Source organism: Lissotriton vulgaris, chromosome 7 (genome assembly GCF_964263255.1).
Source record: "Lissotriton vulgaris chromosome 7, aLisVul1.2, whole genome shotgun sequence".
NCBI classification, from domain to species: Eukaryota; Metazoa; Chordata; class Amphibia; order Caudata; family Salamandridae; genus Lissotriton; species Lissotriton vulgaris.
Window position 1 is genome coordinate 1,392,556,466 of NC_141695.1, and position 16,992 is coordinate 1,392,573,457.

Here is a 16,992-nt window from a genome sequence, read left to right on the forward strand (position 1 = left end):
CTGGCTCTGTGAAGGAGCTGCTGCTTCACCTTTTAAACTATCTGGAATGGACGAGGTAAGAAGGTTCATGGCAAGTGCTGACAGTGAAGATGGTTGACCGGCATTTTAATTTTTTCTTTTAAAAGGGAGGGCGGGGTTACCAATGGGCAGCAGGGGTTGGTGACAGGACAACAGATAAACATCATTTTGAATGTACAGGACAAGGGTCGAGACAGAGGGATGGGAGGCCTTTCCATGACCCTTCTTCCCCAGCACAGGGGATGCATGTGACCACTTCTGAGGTGAGGAGTCATGGGGAATAATCCTCATAGTATTGCGGAAAAGTAGCCGTCAATAACAGCGACTTGACAACATGAGGGTTCAGTGTTTATGTTGTAATTTGGAAGTCAGGGTGAAAAACCTCACTTTTACAGTAATTCTAGACAGATTGTAAGCTCCTTCCTGTCTCTATAACAGCCTATCAACTATTTTGTTATTAAAGATGGATTGTAACACTCGAAAGCTCCTGCAGTTAAAAAAAAAAATCACTCTTCACATGCAATAATATATTACAAGCAGGTAGGGGTCTATGGGCAGTGGGCATACCTCTCTCTCGCCCTGCCTGCCTATACCAGCCATTGGCACAGATGAAGCTCTGAATGCCGAGGTACGTAAGAGTTACGCAATTCAGAGTGTGCTGTGACTTTTCTGCCTACATAGTGGCTGCGTCTTCTCTGTAGCACTTAAGGCCACATTGATATTTTCATAATAGTTGATGCAATATAGTATCCTAACCCTTAGATAAGAACTAGGAGAGCGATGGTAATTGTGAGCTATAGAAGTGTTATTAACATAACAAGACATATGACAACCAAGTCCTGAGACTTCGAAACTAGTGAACCTTTGGAAACGGCGATTACTTTGAATTGGACCCCCTAAAATGTGGTGCTTCAAAATGCTTTTGAGGTCTTTATAATGATGTGTCTCAAACTCTTGCCTGGGAACATGTGCACCTTTCAGTGAAGACATACTATTTACAGCAGTCTTTTAAACTGAGGATGGTCTTGGGTACGCCTGATTGGAGACTGAAAAGTCTGCGCTTATTCTTGCTTTCACTTCTTTCCATGTGCCTTTTCCAGTGGACAACATAAGCAGTATGAGTAGGATACCTCTGAATTGACAGCTGAATGCATTTCCACCACACTATATTTCCGTCTTGTTTTTGTGTATTAGTGTTGTGTTGTCGGAGTACTGTCTTTATGTCCCCATTGGGCTCTCTTTAGCCCATTCCATGCTCATGACAGTTCCACGCCGACATGAGCCACGGGCGGCGTGTGCTCATGACGGCATGGAGCAGTCATCAACTGCCGCTCCGCCCACGCTCCGCGGCACTAATTCCCCGCCTGTGCGGGCGAATTAGTGAGTGGGCGGGGTCATGACGGCTCCATGCCATCATGAGCACAGGCCGCCCGTGCCTCATGACGGCGTGGAGCCGTCAGAAGTAAGGGAGCGCCACGCCCACCCCCTAGCCCTGCCCGCCCGCACCGCGGCCGAATTTGCGCCTCGGCGAAGAGGTTAAAAAAAAAATGGAAAAAAATCTGATTTCAAATTTTTGTTTATTTAACACTAAATTACATTGAGTTTTTGGGGGGGAAAATCATTATTGCTCTGGGCGATCACTATACATTTGGCTATATTTGTTCTGCAAATTGGATTTTTTAAATGTTTTTCCTTTGGAAGCATCTTTTGATTTTAAGTTCAGAATACCGCTACTTCCTTGGGATTATTGGGCTGCACTAACTGGGTGCAATGAATAAAGTGTGCAGCCGGTGAGCAGTGAGAAACAAGCACTCACCTCTTCTCTCACTGCAGCCGAGACGCAACAGCAGAACAGGTGGGGAAGAAATAGGCCTCGGGTAAGCTACTTTAGGCATTAATCTCCTTTTTCTTTGCCCATGCCTTCCAGAGAATACTATATAAAGTAAAAGCATTTGATGTCAGATACCATGATACCTTAAGCCAATTCATGCTCTTATCTCAGTAAAGCGGATTGGCTTCCTAAATGCCTAATGTGAGGTCGTAGGCGACTGGCTGTTATTCACGTGGTAGTGACACAGGTTGCAGCGGTGTGGGACAGGGTAATATACTGAGTCTTTAGGCGTCCACCATTCAGTAGATCCCTCCCACTGGGCTAGCTACAGTCATACAGAAAGATTTCAGACGTCATGACACAGACTAGACTACGGGGGTTGCCTTCTGTTGGGGGATCTCTACCCAGCAGACACATTCATTACATTCGCGGAGGCCAGGGAGAGCTTTGGCTTGCAGCTGAGCAGCATCCACAATTTGCAAAGCTAGAGGGCACCACCAGGTAGATCTAGACAGACTTTCCGAATGTACCACCGGTGTCCCAGACCTTGGAGATACTGTTGGAGGGTGGACAGGGGAGACAATTGATTTCCAGGTTGGTTTCAGGTGCTGACAGCAGATCAACCGACACCACTGATCAAGGCCTTACAGGTGTGGAAAACTGACCTACAATCCCCACTCACTAATACGGAAAGGGCGCTGGCTTGCGCATAAGTACAGGAGGCCGCTGGTAACACCAGGTGTAAGCTTACACATTTCAACTTCATGCACCAGACATATATGACCCCGCTAGGCTGCGCTGCACAGGATATACCCGAGCGGTCATCGGAGTGTCCTACATGTGGAGAAACCAAGTGCTACATTTGTACACATGACCTAGACGTGTAGGATCTTACGGACGTACTGGGAAGACGTGGCTGGGAAACTGATGAGGGTAACAGGGTGGGTATCCAGCCAACGCCTAGTGAGCTTCATCCCCAGACCCAAGAAGAGAGCAATGCATTATAAATTCACAAAATTGGTTCTTTTACTGCCCAAACGGTGTATGGCAATCCCACCACAGTGGAGAGATGGCCGAGAGACATGCAGGAGAGAGTGCTAGCGGAAGAGATCGTCTCAAGCAGGTTTGCACAGATGATACGGTAAAAGAAGAGCCCAGGGATTGGGCGGACATGCTTCACCACCTGCCTGGAGAAGGGGACTCCACGGATGGCGAGTGTTCCCAAGGACTGGATGATGACTGCATTGGAGGGATGGTGTAGAGTGAGTGCTGCTACACACAATACCCGATGGATAAAGAGATGAGTAACAGGGTAAGAGTGTGCAGGAATATGCCTTTGGTATAGTCAGAGTGGGTTAGCTATTTCCGGGTTGGGTTGCTTCAGGGCGTGCTGGGGGGAGAGGGATGGGTGTTATTGTTTTTTGTATTATGCTGAAATATGTTAACATGCGTTGGGATTGATCCTGTTATGTAAGGAGCAATTAGCTGTAGGACTGATGCGAACTAGCGCTGTTGGACGTGCTAGTAAGATGTTGTACTGAACTACCCTGTATTGCCATCTTGTATGTTTATATCTCATTGATGGATATGCTCATGTCTTTTAAACCTACAATAAAAACAGAGTTAAAAAAAAATCAGACTCTTATCAAACCCACTATGCATTCTGGCACTGAAAGTTTTAAATTATAGCGTCAGTAGCGGAGGGGGGACAGGAAAGGAACCACTCACCTGGACTTCCTCGGCTGGCCGGCCCTCCGCTCCTGTCCGGTTAGCCCCCCACCCTCGCCCGCTTCTTCCTCCTTCCAAGTGAGGCGGCCGGGGTGGCAGCGCTGCAGGCCAGTCCCGCCTCGCTTCACCCGGGTGCTGCGGGAGTTCCTCTCTGGGCTCCCAGTCTGCTGTCACCCGGCCGGGAGCAGCGCAGACTTCCAGCGCTCGCCGTGGCTCCTCTTCTCGCGCTGGGCGGCGGGGGGGGGCGGGCACTTCCGGCCGGCCGCGCTGGGATTGGCCGGCCGGCTGAAGAAACCCCCGGGCGGGACGGGATACCAATATTTGTGAGGACACGGGGGGGCGGGAGAGGACGAGGGGGGCGGGCGGGAGAGGACGAGGGGGGCGGGAGAGGACGAGGGGGGCGGGAAAGGACACGGACGTCGGGAGGGAGGAGGGAAACGTGGGGACGGCGGGAAGAGGGACACAAGGCAGGACAGCAGCAAGCACGGCCGGCCGGACCAGACACGGGGGCGTTCCCGGCGTCGCGTGACGTCGGCAAAAGCCAAAGAATCTCGGGAACGCCCCCGTGTCTGGTCCGGCATTGACGGACGCCTCTCTGTTCCAATGGCTAGCCTCCATTTATGGAGCTAGCCAATGAAGCAGAGAGGCGTGTTCAAGTCACCCATACTAGAAACTACAGATTTCGCTGGAGGAGGAGCCTAACGGCTCCGCCCCCCAGCGAAACCTAAAAAGAAGTGGGGGGACGCTGTCACCCGAAGTGATGTCACGGCAGGAAGTGACGTCACGGAAGGTGGCTTGCACCAAGTACAAAGCCTGCACTGTTTACGGGGCCACAGAAAGATATAGGCTGGCCCGGGCCCCGCTAGCCCCCCCCCCCCCCCACCTTCCCTAGCTACGGCCCCCCAAGGGGGACCCAGCAGTTCCCTAGCAGATTCGCCCTGTGCAGCAAACATTGCTTATCGCAGTAAAGGACTACCCGAGGCCACCGGGACACTCGAAGTAGCGCACACAGGTCGTTATCCTTGCAGCATTACGTATCAAAATTCGACATCTGCCCAAAATACATATGCTACACCGATGTACTTTCTCACCATTGCACCACTAAACAGGTCTGATGTGTTCCGAAATGGAGGCTCTTCCACGGCATGCCCCAGTTTTAAAACTAAAATAATATAATATGTGAGGGAGTGTCTATTTTGTGGACTCATCTCATCTGATTCACCCTGTGCAGCAAATATTGCGTATCGGAGCAAAGGACTGCGCAAGGCCACCGGGACAAAACCCTTGCCGCTCGTCTAGAGCACCATCCTCAGCTGATGAACGGGCAGAACGGGCAATGATAAAACTGGGTCAAAGCGGACCACAACCAGCGCGGTCAGCATTCAGCGCAGTCTACGTTCACAGCGAGCAAGCAAGCCACAACGTCCGCAACGTGCTGTGAGCTCCGATCTCGTCCCAGAGATCCCAGAGAGGCCAAAGAGTGAAGTCCAGCTGTTTGGCAGGGGGGACGGTATCCCCCCGGTAAAATAAGTGGGGGGATGCCGTTCACCCGCGTGGTACCCCGACTCGAGCCCTGGCTATAACTATGTTCTGTAAGATGCAGTCGTGGTCTGTAGCTTCTGACATGCGAAACAGCTAGTAAGTCATGCGAAACAGCTAGTAAGTCACAAATCAGAAAATAGAAAACAGTTTGCTAAACCAACAGGACGATCCAACACAGTCGCCTCAACCAATTCAGCGTCTATATTTCGGATGGACAATGTTGTATTATTTGTTACTCTTTGAGATATGCATTGTATGTTACACTTTTTTTATCCCCTCTTGTTATACTATGTCAAATGTGAATCATTCTATAAATGCTTTGGCTTGCAGCAAACTTGTAAGTAATTATCATTAATTATAGGGGTTGAAGTGGGTGGGATCTATGTAGTACCACATCCCCATACTTTTTTATATTAGAAAAACATATCTATACTTTTTGCTAAAAACAGCAGTCCCTGGGCGGTGATGGGGACCTTGAGCTGTGTCCGATGGAAATTGAAAGGAGGAGTGAAGCTGAGGGAGTGAGGGAGCCTTCTCTTCAGGTTTGCTGCTACCTGAAGAAATACATATGTGAGAAAATATGTGAGCAATTGGTTAGTCAGAAAATCTGAAGGCTGCTTGGAAGCCACTGTATGCTTTAATTGATGGAGTTGTGTAAGGATTCCTGGTGACATAGATTTATTTGTTTTAAAAGGTAATGTAAGGGTATTACCTCCAGGGTTCTGGAGTGAAGCCTTTTAATGGACACTTATAAAACAAGCATTTGCAATGCAATCGGGCTCGCCTGTGGGACCTCATATGTATTTTGCTATGCAGCACATTAGCCAGGGTGATGAAACATCTACTGTTCTTTAACATGGAGGGAACGTAAGCACCAAACTGCATGACATGCCAGGTATGGGAACACATGGAGAGAAATATTGCCTTTCAGCTGGAAATGGTATAGTCCAAAGCTCTATTTTTAAAATAAAATCAGGGCCTTCGATGGTTTTATCACTGAAAATACAAGATTTGAAAAAAATATTATTGTCTACGGGTTCTTGTGGAAGACAATTGCTGTGGACTGGAATCTAGAGAATGCTAAAATGAATCTGGTATTTTACAGACCTCTGCTGGTCGTTTTCTATCAAGAAAGTTAAATAGAGGCAGTTAAACAAGCAGAAAGCAATTCTGGTATTTTACTGACCTCTACTAGTCATTTTCTATCGAAACAGTTAAATAGAGGCAGTTGAACAGAAAAAAAAGTCCCTAAGGGTAAGCAGATAAGTCCTAGGGCTGATCTCCAGAGCCCACAAAGTACATACACATATAAGTATATACTGTAGTATATACAAGAGGTCTCGAATGCTCGACCTAAAAATGTGTGCACTTGGTACAGTCTGATCGCTTGTGACTAAAACATACATTTTGAAAGCACTTGTTTTTATCTTAAGCACTAAATATTTTATCACAATTTGCAGTGGCCTATCTTATACTGTGTGTAATACAATTTTTAAATGATTATATACATATTCACAGTGTTTTGTGTCACAGGCTGGGACCTCAAAGCACAATAATTACACAATTAACAATTTCCCATTTGTCAACCAGGATTCAAATCTGTGACACTCTGGTTACATAAACACAGATATCTGTAAATGACTGCATTAACTAATTGTGGTATCATAACGTGAACGAGTACATTTCCCACTGGTTTAACTTGCATTTTTTTAAGGTGTGCATGTTATTTGATTCATAGTGACCTATCAGCGAAAGGTCAAAAAAATAGTTTAAGAATGTTTTGTTCCTTTTAGCCATGTCTCTGTTAACACCACCACTCTCACTGGGCCCACCCTGGTGCACCCAGGAGCACAACACAGGAAGGGAGTAGCCAGAAAATTAAAATACTCCCCACTTTAAAACCAAAACTCCGATTGCACCAATAATAAAGTCGGGGCGAAGGGACGGGGGCCTGGGACCAAATAGGATACCTCAGGCCATTTTCTCAAGTGACCATAACTACTGGGCGATCCCGTTGTCAGGGCTCTTTATGGTGGTAAATTTATCGAATAGTCTGCCCCTGAGTTCAATAATCAATCCTATATTCAAGGGTGGAGATAGATCGGACCCTGCAAATTACAGGCTTATAGCCCTAATGGATGTGGAAGTTAAATATTATGCATCGTTAATCTTGGAGACCTAGTGGAATCATCTACCAAAAACAAGTTGATTCCTATGAACCAAACAGGATTTCGTAAGGGGTTTGGAACAAAAACAAACATACTTGCATTGACCATGATTGCAGAAAAGTAAAAACCTTTGAATTAAAAATTACAGCTTTGTTTTGTTGATTTTAAAGCAGCGTTTGACAGCATAGAGCAAGGCCTACGGTGGTGTAAATTAAAGAAGCTGGGCCTCCCAGAATCCATATTGCGTGCCATAATTCAATAGTATATTAGAACCTGGATACGAATAAAAATTGCAGATGGCACGAGAATATCAAGGGTAATCCACACTGTGACAGGGCTGAAGCAAGGATGTGTACTAGCACCTCATTTCTTTAATCTCTTTATGGTGGACCTCTCAACAAGATTAAATGAGACAAATTCTCAGCCACCAAGGTTGGGCTCACTACCGATAACACATCTCTGCTATGCCGATGACATAGTATTACTTAGCCTAACAAGAGTTGGCTTACAAAGATCATTAAAAGAGCCAGCAGCATTTGCAAATGCCAACGCTTTGGAAACTAACATCAAACAAACACAAGCATTTGCAATGCAATAGGTCTCGCATTAGGAAAGTGTGAGCTATTGGTATTGTAAATGACAATTTTTTTAAATATGTGTTGGCTTTGAAAATATATAAATCAATAGCATTGTTATTCACAAAGCCAATAGCTTACACTTTCCTAATGTGAGTCCTATTGGCTATGGCAATGCTTGTTGGTTGCAAGCAAGGACAGTGCTGTTGTGGTGCTGAGTGATGATGTGGTTGGGCTGAGTGATGTGGTGGTGTATTAGAGTGATGTGGTGGTGTATTAGAGTGATGTGGTGGTGTCCGTGAGTGATGTGGTGGTATCCGTGAGTGATGTGGTGGTGTCCCCCAGTCATGTGGTGGTGACCCCGAGTGATGTGGTGGTGTCCCCAAGTGATGTGGTGGTGTCCCCGAGTGATGTGGTGGTGTTCCCGAGTGATGTGGTGGTGTTCCCGAGTGATGTGGTGGTGTCCCTGAGTGATGCGGTGGTGCCCCTGAGTGATTTGGTGGTGTCCCCGAGTGATGTGGTGGTGTCCCCGAGTGATGTGGTGGTGTCCCCAAGTGATGTGGTGGTGTCCCCGAGTGATGTGGTGGTGTCCCCGAGTGATGTGGTGGTGCCCCCGAGTGATGTGGTGGTGTCCCCGAGTGATGTGGTGGTGTCCCTGAGAGGTGCCCCTGAGTGATGTGGTGGTATCCCTGAGTGATGTGGTGGGGTCCCTGAGTGATGTAGTGGTGCTCCTGAGTGATGTGGTGGTGCCCCTGAGTGATGTGGTGGCGTTCCTGAGTGATGTGGTGGCGTTCCTGAGTGATGTGGTGGTGTTCCTGAGTGATGTGGTGGTGTCCCAGAGTGATGTGGTGGTGTCCCAGAGTGATGTGGTGGTGTCCCCAAGTGATGTGGTGGTGTCCCCGAGTGATGTGGTGGTGTCCCTGAGCAATGTGGTGGTGTTCCTGTCTGATGTGGTGGTGTCCCCGAGTGATGTGGTGGTGTCCCCGAGTGATGGAGGTGGTGTCTCTGAGTGATATATGGTGTTCCTGAGTGATGTGGTGGTGTCCCTGAGTGATGTGGTGGTGTCCCTGAGTGATGTGGTGGTGCCCATGAGTGGTGGGTGGTGTGCCTGAGTGATGTGGTGGTGTTCCTGAGTGATGTGGTGGTATTCCTGAGTGATGTGGTGGTGTCCCTGAGTGATGTGGTGGTGCCCCTGAGTGATGTGGTGGTGTGCCTGAGTGATGTGATGGTGTTCCTGAGTGATGTGGTGTGTGAGGGTGAGGGTGTGTGGGGGTGTGAGGGGGTGAGGGTGAGGGATGTGAGGGTGAGTGAGGGTGTGTGAGGCTGTGAGGGTGAGTGAGGGTGTGTGAAGGTGAGGCGGTGTGAGGGTGAGGGAGGGTGAGGTGAAGGGGGTGAGGCTGATGGGGGTGAGGGTGTGTGAGGGTGGGGTGAGGGTGTGTGAGGGTGAGGGTGTGAGGGTGAGTGAGGGTGGGTGAGGGTGGGTGAGGGTGGGTGAGGTTGGGTGAGGGTGTGTGAGGGTGAGGGTGTGAGGGTGTGTGAGGGTGAGGAGGTGTGAGGGCGAGGATCCGAAGTAAATGGTGGCAGGGCAGACATCATAAGAAAGAGAGAAGAGACTGCGTGGTGACTGGGTTGGTCAGTTTCAGAATCAGGAGGGGCAGAGTCAGCACAGTCTGCGAGGGATCAACGTGTCTAGAGGCAAAGCATAGCGGATGTAGCATTGCAGCTAGCAAGTCAAGTGTTTTCAAGCTAAGTGTCCCTAGAGAGATGGCAACACAGCAACAACATTTGAGGAGCAAGGCTGTAAAGAAGCACGTTAGGCTTTCACTTTCGTCCAGAAACAAGCTCTCGGCATTGCTGTGGCAGGGAGGGGGGGGCGGGAGAGCAGCAGCCTTTGAAGTCTGATGCCGAGGCACAGACAAATGGTGGTGCGCGATGTGCACGCGGGGGCGGGGGAGCGGCAGCCTTTGAAGTCTGATGCTGAGGCACAGGCAAATGGTGGTGTGTTATGTGGCTGTGCACGCTCATAGATCACTTGAACTGTATGCGATGCGCAGCCGTTTTGGTAGACTTTTCTTTTCCGCTTACTATAATCTCGCCAGAGCAATGCACAAGCGCATTGGCTCAGGCGAGACCTAAAAACTATGACTATTGCAAAGTGGTCAGGACGCAAATTCCCAGTTAGGCTGGGAGAAATACCTTTAGGGGTAGTTAATAACTACAAATATCTAGGACTGTACATAGATGATCGTTTAAATTTCCAAAAACATAAATACTATCTGTAAACAAAAGGTAATGGCCTAATCTACGCATTCGGAGACCTTTCAAAAAAGTTAAAGGGTCCATCCTTAAAGCCACTGTTAGCCATAATAGTTGCCAAAGTGATGCCGGCAGTGGAGTATGCAAGCATTGTTCTACACGGTACAGATGCAAAACTGTTGGACAAGCTACAAGTGAAAGCATACAAAAAGGTTTTTAACTTACCCCAGAATGCATCTCCAGCCCAGGTGAGACTGGAATTTGGCCTAACTCAACAAGGGATTGGGAGAACCTACACGAACGTCATAAGCGGGTACAAAATCTTGAATGACTTACATGATGCCTTGTGGCGGGCCCAGGAAGAAGTTCAGTATTTAGCTATGGAAAGTTTTTGAAAATGGCCTTGGAAGAAACAAAGTCGAAAGATCTCTGGGCACAGTCCCCCTCCTTTTCTGTTTTCCGTAGGGTGGCAAATAAAATGGCAAAACTACATTCACTATTAAAAGACAAAAACAAATTTGCAAAGAGGTCTCCCACCTGGATGGTCCTGCAGTCCTATCCAAAATTACGACCGACTGAATATCTTAACACCATATACCCATACTACCTAAAACAGAAACTCATGGCCACCAAGTTTGGGCTCTTCCCAAGTTTAGTGGATCAGCCCAAATGGAGATACAATGGTTCCATGTTATGCATACTATATGGCGCAGAGAAAAAAAGACTTCATTCATCTTATTTGCAAATGTCCTTGTTTAAAATCAACTCTGGCGTGGCTTTTGAAATAGGCATTTAATGATAGATGAATTTGGTCTTGTAGCAATAATCAAAGGTGTGGACTCAACGAATCCCTATCAAAACTGTAAGGTGATAACATTTTGATATGGTACAAACAGATAACAATGAAAATGAACAAACAACCCACAGTGCCATTGATTGTAAAGTGATTGCAAGTACCAAAATGCTAAGTCCCTCTGTTATGAACAAATAAGAAGTTGCAGTAGGAATTGCATTAGCAAGTTCTATATTGGGATTGGTATATGTAGTAATGGAAGCTAGTTTTTTGGGCAAATAGGAATTGGACCATGCAGTTTGGTTTTAATATGTTAGGTAGGGTTCTCAGATTGGTTTTAAACGGATTCAATGTATTGTATTTTATATTTTGAAAATCAGCAACACTGTACATTTTCTTATAAAATCTCCTTTTAATAATTGCCATATGAAACATTCTCCTGAAAAAAATTAGGATGTGGAGTATATAGGTATTTTCTAAATTCTTATGTTTTTTATTAACTGAAACAATAAAGTTTTTCACCAAGCTAGCAAGCGGGACCCTCCAAAGAAGAGCTCTCTTGCCTTTTCCATCCATGGATCTATCCATTCATCCATCACCTGATATCCACCATTTCACCTTTACATTCTGTTATCCATTCATTCATCCATCATTCTTTCATCATTCCATCCATCCATCGGGCCATTCCTTCCTTCCATCAATCCATCCAACGTTTGACCCATCTACCCTTTGACCCACTCATCCGTCCTTTCAACCATTTACCCACCTATGCATTCTTTCACCCATGTATGCATCCTTCCACCCATCCTTTCATGCACTCATGCATCCTTTCACCCATCTACCTTTTCACCCATCCTTTCACCCACCCACACATTCTTTCTTCCATCGACACATCCTTTAAAAACTTTAATACTTCCACCCAACCATACATCCTTTCACTCATCCACAAATCCTTTCACCAAACCACCTTTTCACCCACTGACACATTATTTCACCATCCACATTTTCATCCATCCTTTCACCCATCCACCTTTCATTTCACCCATACTTTCACTCTTCACCTGCCCGTTCACCTACTCATACATCCTTTTACCCATCCGCCCTTTCATCCCCTCACCCATCCTTTCACCCAACCGCGCATCCTTCAAGCCATCCAGTAATTCATCCTTTTAACCTTCCACCCTTCTCGCCTTTTATACAGACACATGGTTCACAATGCCCTTGCAACACAGATACCTAGATGAAAGGTCAACAAAACAGTTAAAGAACATTTTGGTAATTTTAGCCACATCTCCTGACACCTACCACACTTACTGACAACGCCCCCACTGCACTCAGGACCACAGTTCCCACACTTTTTATGCATCAAAACAGCTGGTAATTAGCACCTGTGCAGTGCTTAATCTACCATTAGCGTGACATCACAGCGCAGGGATGTAGTGAACCCCCGTTTTAGCAGCTACAGTGGGGGCGGTTTTTTATGAGTTTCTTGTATCTGTAATATAATTAATGCTGGAATACAGAGTCAATAGAAGAACAGCAGGAGCAAGGATAAACAAAGTCTGGGTGAATAGAACTGGGTAGAAAAGAAGGAATATCAGAAGGAAGGGGGACGAGAAGAAAGTATGGATGAGAGTATGTGGATAAAAAAAATGGGTGAAAGGCTGAGTGAATGATAGCTGGATGGACAGTTGAAAAGATGTCAAAGTAAAGGGATGGGTGAATAGTGAATGGACAAGTGAAAGGATGGCAGAGTAAATGGATTGATTGATGCATGGACAGATAGGTGGATGGATGGATGAGTGAAAGGATGGGTGTCTAGGTGAATGAATGGATGGGTAGCAGATTGGATGGAATGGTGGATGAATGGCAGAGTGAATGGATCAGTGGATGGAAGAGTTGATAGATGATGATGGCAGGGTGGATGGTGAAGGATGGATGGACAAGTGGATGACAGAGTAGATGCATGGATGGCAGAGTAGATTGATGCATGGCAGAGTGGATGAATGGATGGTTGGACAGCAGAGTGGATGGAACAATGGCAGATTGGATGGGTGTTGGAATGGATGTATGGAAGAGTTGATGGATGGATGAATGAAGGATGGATGGCAGAGTGAATGGATAGATGGCAAAATAGATAGAAGGATGGCATAGTAGGTGAATGGATGGATAACAGTGAGGGTGGATTGATCGATAAATGGCAGAGTGGATGATAGAGTACATGACTGGATGGATGGCATAGAGGATGAATCTATGAACGGCAGAGTAGATAGATAGATGGATGAATGAAGGATGGATGACAGAGAGGATTGATGGATGGCAGAGTGGATGAGTGGATGGATTGCTGAGTTGATGGATGAATGTCAGTGGCAGGATGGATTGCAGAGTGGGTGAATAGGTGGAAGGATGGATGGCTGGCAGAGTGTTGGGATGGGTGGATTGCAGAGTGGATGGATGGCTGAGTGGATGGCTGGAGGGCAATGTGGATGGATGGTTTAGTGGATGATGGATGGATGGTTGGATGGCAGATTGTGTAGATGGATGGATGGAATGGAGACAGACTGAATGATGAATGAATGGATGACAGAATATAAAGATGAAATTGTGGATCTCAGTAGGTGCCTGGAAGGGTGAAAGAATTAATAGATAGATGCATGGATGGAAGAGACAGGATGCTGTTCTAGGGAGGGTTTGCTCATTTGCTCCGCTTGCTTGGTGGCATCAGCACTCTTAAGTAGGGGCTATGTACATTTTTTGGCTACTCCCTTGTCAAAGTGCCTATTGGTAGTTTTAGATATGATTTTTCCAACATGTCCGTCTAAGATCGGAATAATGTAGCTAAAGTAGCAGTGCGGGCATCAGGTTGCTACTGGGTAACCCCCTGAAGGTGAGACACCTGCTAATCACAGTGAAAAAAAAATCTCAGAACATTAATGCTTCAAGGAAAATAAAAGCTGAGTGCCACAGGTTGCAATCTCGGCACCTCTAGAGCGCGTTTTTTTACTCCCTTAGCTATTTCATTAAACTATAATAGGTAGGGAGAACTGCGGGTTACGTGTAAATGTCAGCAGTAAACGCATTCGCCCCCTCTGCTATCTCAGTGAGATTCCAACAAATGGCCTGCAGGTTGCACACTGCCCTGCCGTATATAAATACGGGTTTAATCCCTGGCCCCCAGATAATATCCCGAGCCTCCCTACAATGGCTGCTTAGATAGAATAAAAACCGGCGTAACCACGTTAATGTGGATAATCAGAAATGTAACGTTTGGGCATATTGTCAGCTTTGAAAGTGCATAAGCACAGAAGGAGCGCTATATTTTGGTGGCGGGTCACGGAGGGGGTGGGGTATGAGGCCTGAACGTGAGCTCGCTTTATCGCTTTTTAGTGCTTGAGGAGTCAGCGGTGCGTGAGGAGCACAGTACTAGTGTGCCTCGAGCATGATTCCGTCTCAGCTCTGCCATTGCACCTCATACCCGAGGGACTCAACTCTGTCCGTACCTCGGTCCTGATCTGAGCCACCTCGGCCCCTCACCTGGCCCTGCCCTGACCAAGCTCTGAGCTAATTCAGTTTCGGCTTTTTCATCGCACCCTGTTGCCTCGGGGTCAATATGATGAGGCGCTGACAGGCCTGATGACGCAGCAGTCCCGGGTCCACAAAAGAACGTCACTGTGACGCGGCATTGTGGAGACCAGCGGGGCCTCGGAATATTTTATTAACTGTGCCCCTGGACGTGACTGCAGCAACAACCACCATACCCCTGTCAGGAGGGAAAACTGCCAACACCCCTCTCGTCTCGTACATGTTGGAACAACCCAAATCCCATCACACACCTGAGCCATGATTCAGACTCGGCTCTCTCATTGCACCTCAACCATGGTCCAGTCGGCTCCATCAGTGCCACTCAACTCTGCAGTTCACTTCAGTCCTCACCCACGCGTGGCTCGCCCACTGCAGTCCAGCCTTGATACAAATCCCCTCCTGCCAGCTCAGACTCGAGACAGACTCAGCTCTACCAATGCACCCCTAATCCCACCTCAGCTCCTCGAGTTCACCCTGATTCTGGAGAAGCTCTGCCAGGGCGCCCCAGACCCCCTCCAACTTGACGGTCCAGTGCCTAATAACAATCCGTATTCGGACTCGGCTCTGCCCGTGCAATCCAACCCTGACCCATGCTTTGCAACTGTACTTCGCGGTCACTGTCCCATTCCTGTCCTTAAAACCAATGTTACCTTACTAACAGCGCGTTTAGCACACAACCTTCCCAAAGTATCCAGTACCCGGGTTCCGGGTGCATAAATGTCGCTCTAATATGGCGAAAAAAGCAATATGTTGGCGTTTGTAAAACACTGACATTGAGTCAAGGTGCATAGATTAAGTATACATTGTTTCGCTCATCACGCGCCGGTGGGTTGGCAAACACAGTAGCTATACGCCCATCGCATTCGCAGCTTTCTTTTCCTCCTTGGTCGGTAACATCGAAATACTATACATTGTGTTATTGTAAAATGTTATTTATAATGCTTAAAATATATATGTTTTTTAACGGATTGCTTGTTAAACAGCGCTAGTTGTGTAAAAAGCCTTAGTCTGCTTTGTCATGAACACTGCTAGCAGCCCCCTGCTGTTCTAGTACACGTTGTGCTCCCAGTGGGTGGTGGCCCCAGACTGTCCCTCCCAAACGCTGCAGTGTCCTAACACCCTTGAGGTCTCACACTCACCCTCTAACCAAACCATTTGCTGGAGCAGTCTTAATTTAAAAGTGTGTGTGGGGGGGGGGGGGGCATAGAGTTGCTGCTCGTGTGATAATTAAGGGCTGCACCAATTTGCTGCAGACTAAAGTTTTAATTCAGGGTAAACCAGAGTGCAAACTAACTTCAGACTGGTTATCTTAAAAAAACACACACACACACAGGCATTGTCTCCACTTTACTGATGTGAATAATATAGCTCAATTTAGGGCGAACACACTTTCATCTATTTACTTTTACATAGTAATAAGGACGGAGCGAAATCTCTTTAATGCTTTTTTATGATGCTCCGTGACGTTCTTGTCAGGTCTACATGTAAAATGATTCATAAACCATTCGTATCGAATACATTTACCCATCCAAGTTCTTAATTGTTTCCTAGTGCTAACATCTTTCTGAATTATCCACTAGGGAAACAATGTGTTCCTCCTGCCACCCACATGAAGCAAAATTGTCCAAAATGGAATTGCATGCACAATTACCAAGTGCACCCTGGCTGGGCCACTGCACGGGACTCTACCGAGCATCCGACCCCAAGCTTAGCACTAGCGGCAGTGTGTTAGTGCCCTGTGCCACGGTAGCATGTCTCCTGTGCCCTCGGGTCATGCCCCTCTGGGGCCCCTTGATTACTGAAGCTCGATTGCTAAGAATAACCCCCCCCCCCCCCCCCACCCCCCGGGTAGTTGCAGCGTGTGCCACTATGCATGTCGATGTCCCCTTGCCACATCGCTGCTCTGATTTCAACGCGGCGCTCCCTACTCTGGACAGGGCCCCTTGGTATGGGTGGGGAGGGCTTCTCCAGCACACTAGATGTATTCGTTAGGGATACAATTGGAAAAGGGTCGGTGCATGTTGTTCTTGGGGAGGTGCCCTCGTGGGCTAGAGCAGTGGCACTGTGCTGCGATGCCCCTCTGTTTTTGTTCCCCCTTTCCGTCCCAGAATCCCCATCACTTACCTGGATACCGAAAGGCCTCGTGGTGCCCAGGGGCATAGGCCGCTGCCATGGTGTGAGGGGTCCTGATGCCATATGAGGGTCCATAGTGCGAGAAGACATCCGGGTGGTACATGACAGCTCTGATCTCGTGAAAGGGTCCAGGTTTCAAGGGGCCGCAAACTGCTGCTGCTTAGCGCCCAATTGGTGGGGGTGGGGGGGCACAGCAGCCTTTTCTTCGCTTCCTTTCAGGTAGGGTCCCCCCTGCCACTACAGAGTGTTCAGAAAGGCCCAGCACCCTTTTCGCCCAAAAATGCCCGCGCTTCACCTGGGGTGAGGGAGGTAGCCGCCGTTCCAGAAGATTCTATTTAATAATGACCGATGGCCCAGACTGCTGCG

At 47.5% G+C, this 16,992-nt stretch overlaps 1 protein-coding gene across 1 annotated transcript in view; it reads right to left on the reverse strand.

Moving 5' to 3' along the window:
* The window catches only part of TBX6 (T-box transcription factor 6), an 89,218-nt gene extending 72,489 nt beyond the window's left edge, over positions 1–16,729 (reverse strand). The window contains exon 1 of the mRNA XM_086928973.1: positions 16,618–16,729. Coding sequence (XP_086785099.1) covers positions 16,618–16,729 — 112 coding nt within the window. The remainder of the gene's footprint in view (positions 1–16,617) is intronic.
* Positions 16,730–16,992: the final 263 nt, after the last annotated feature.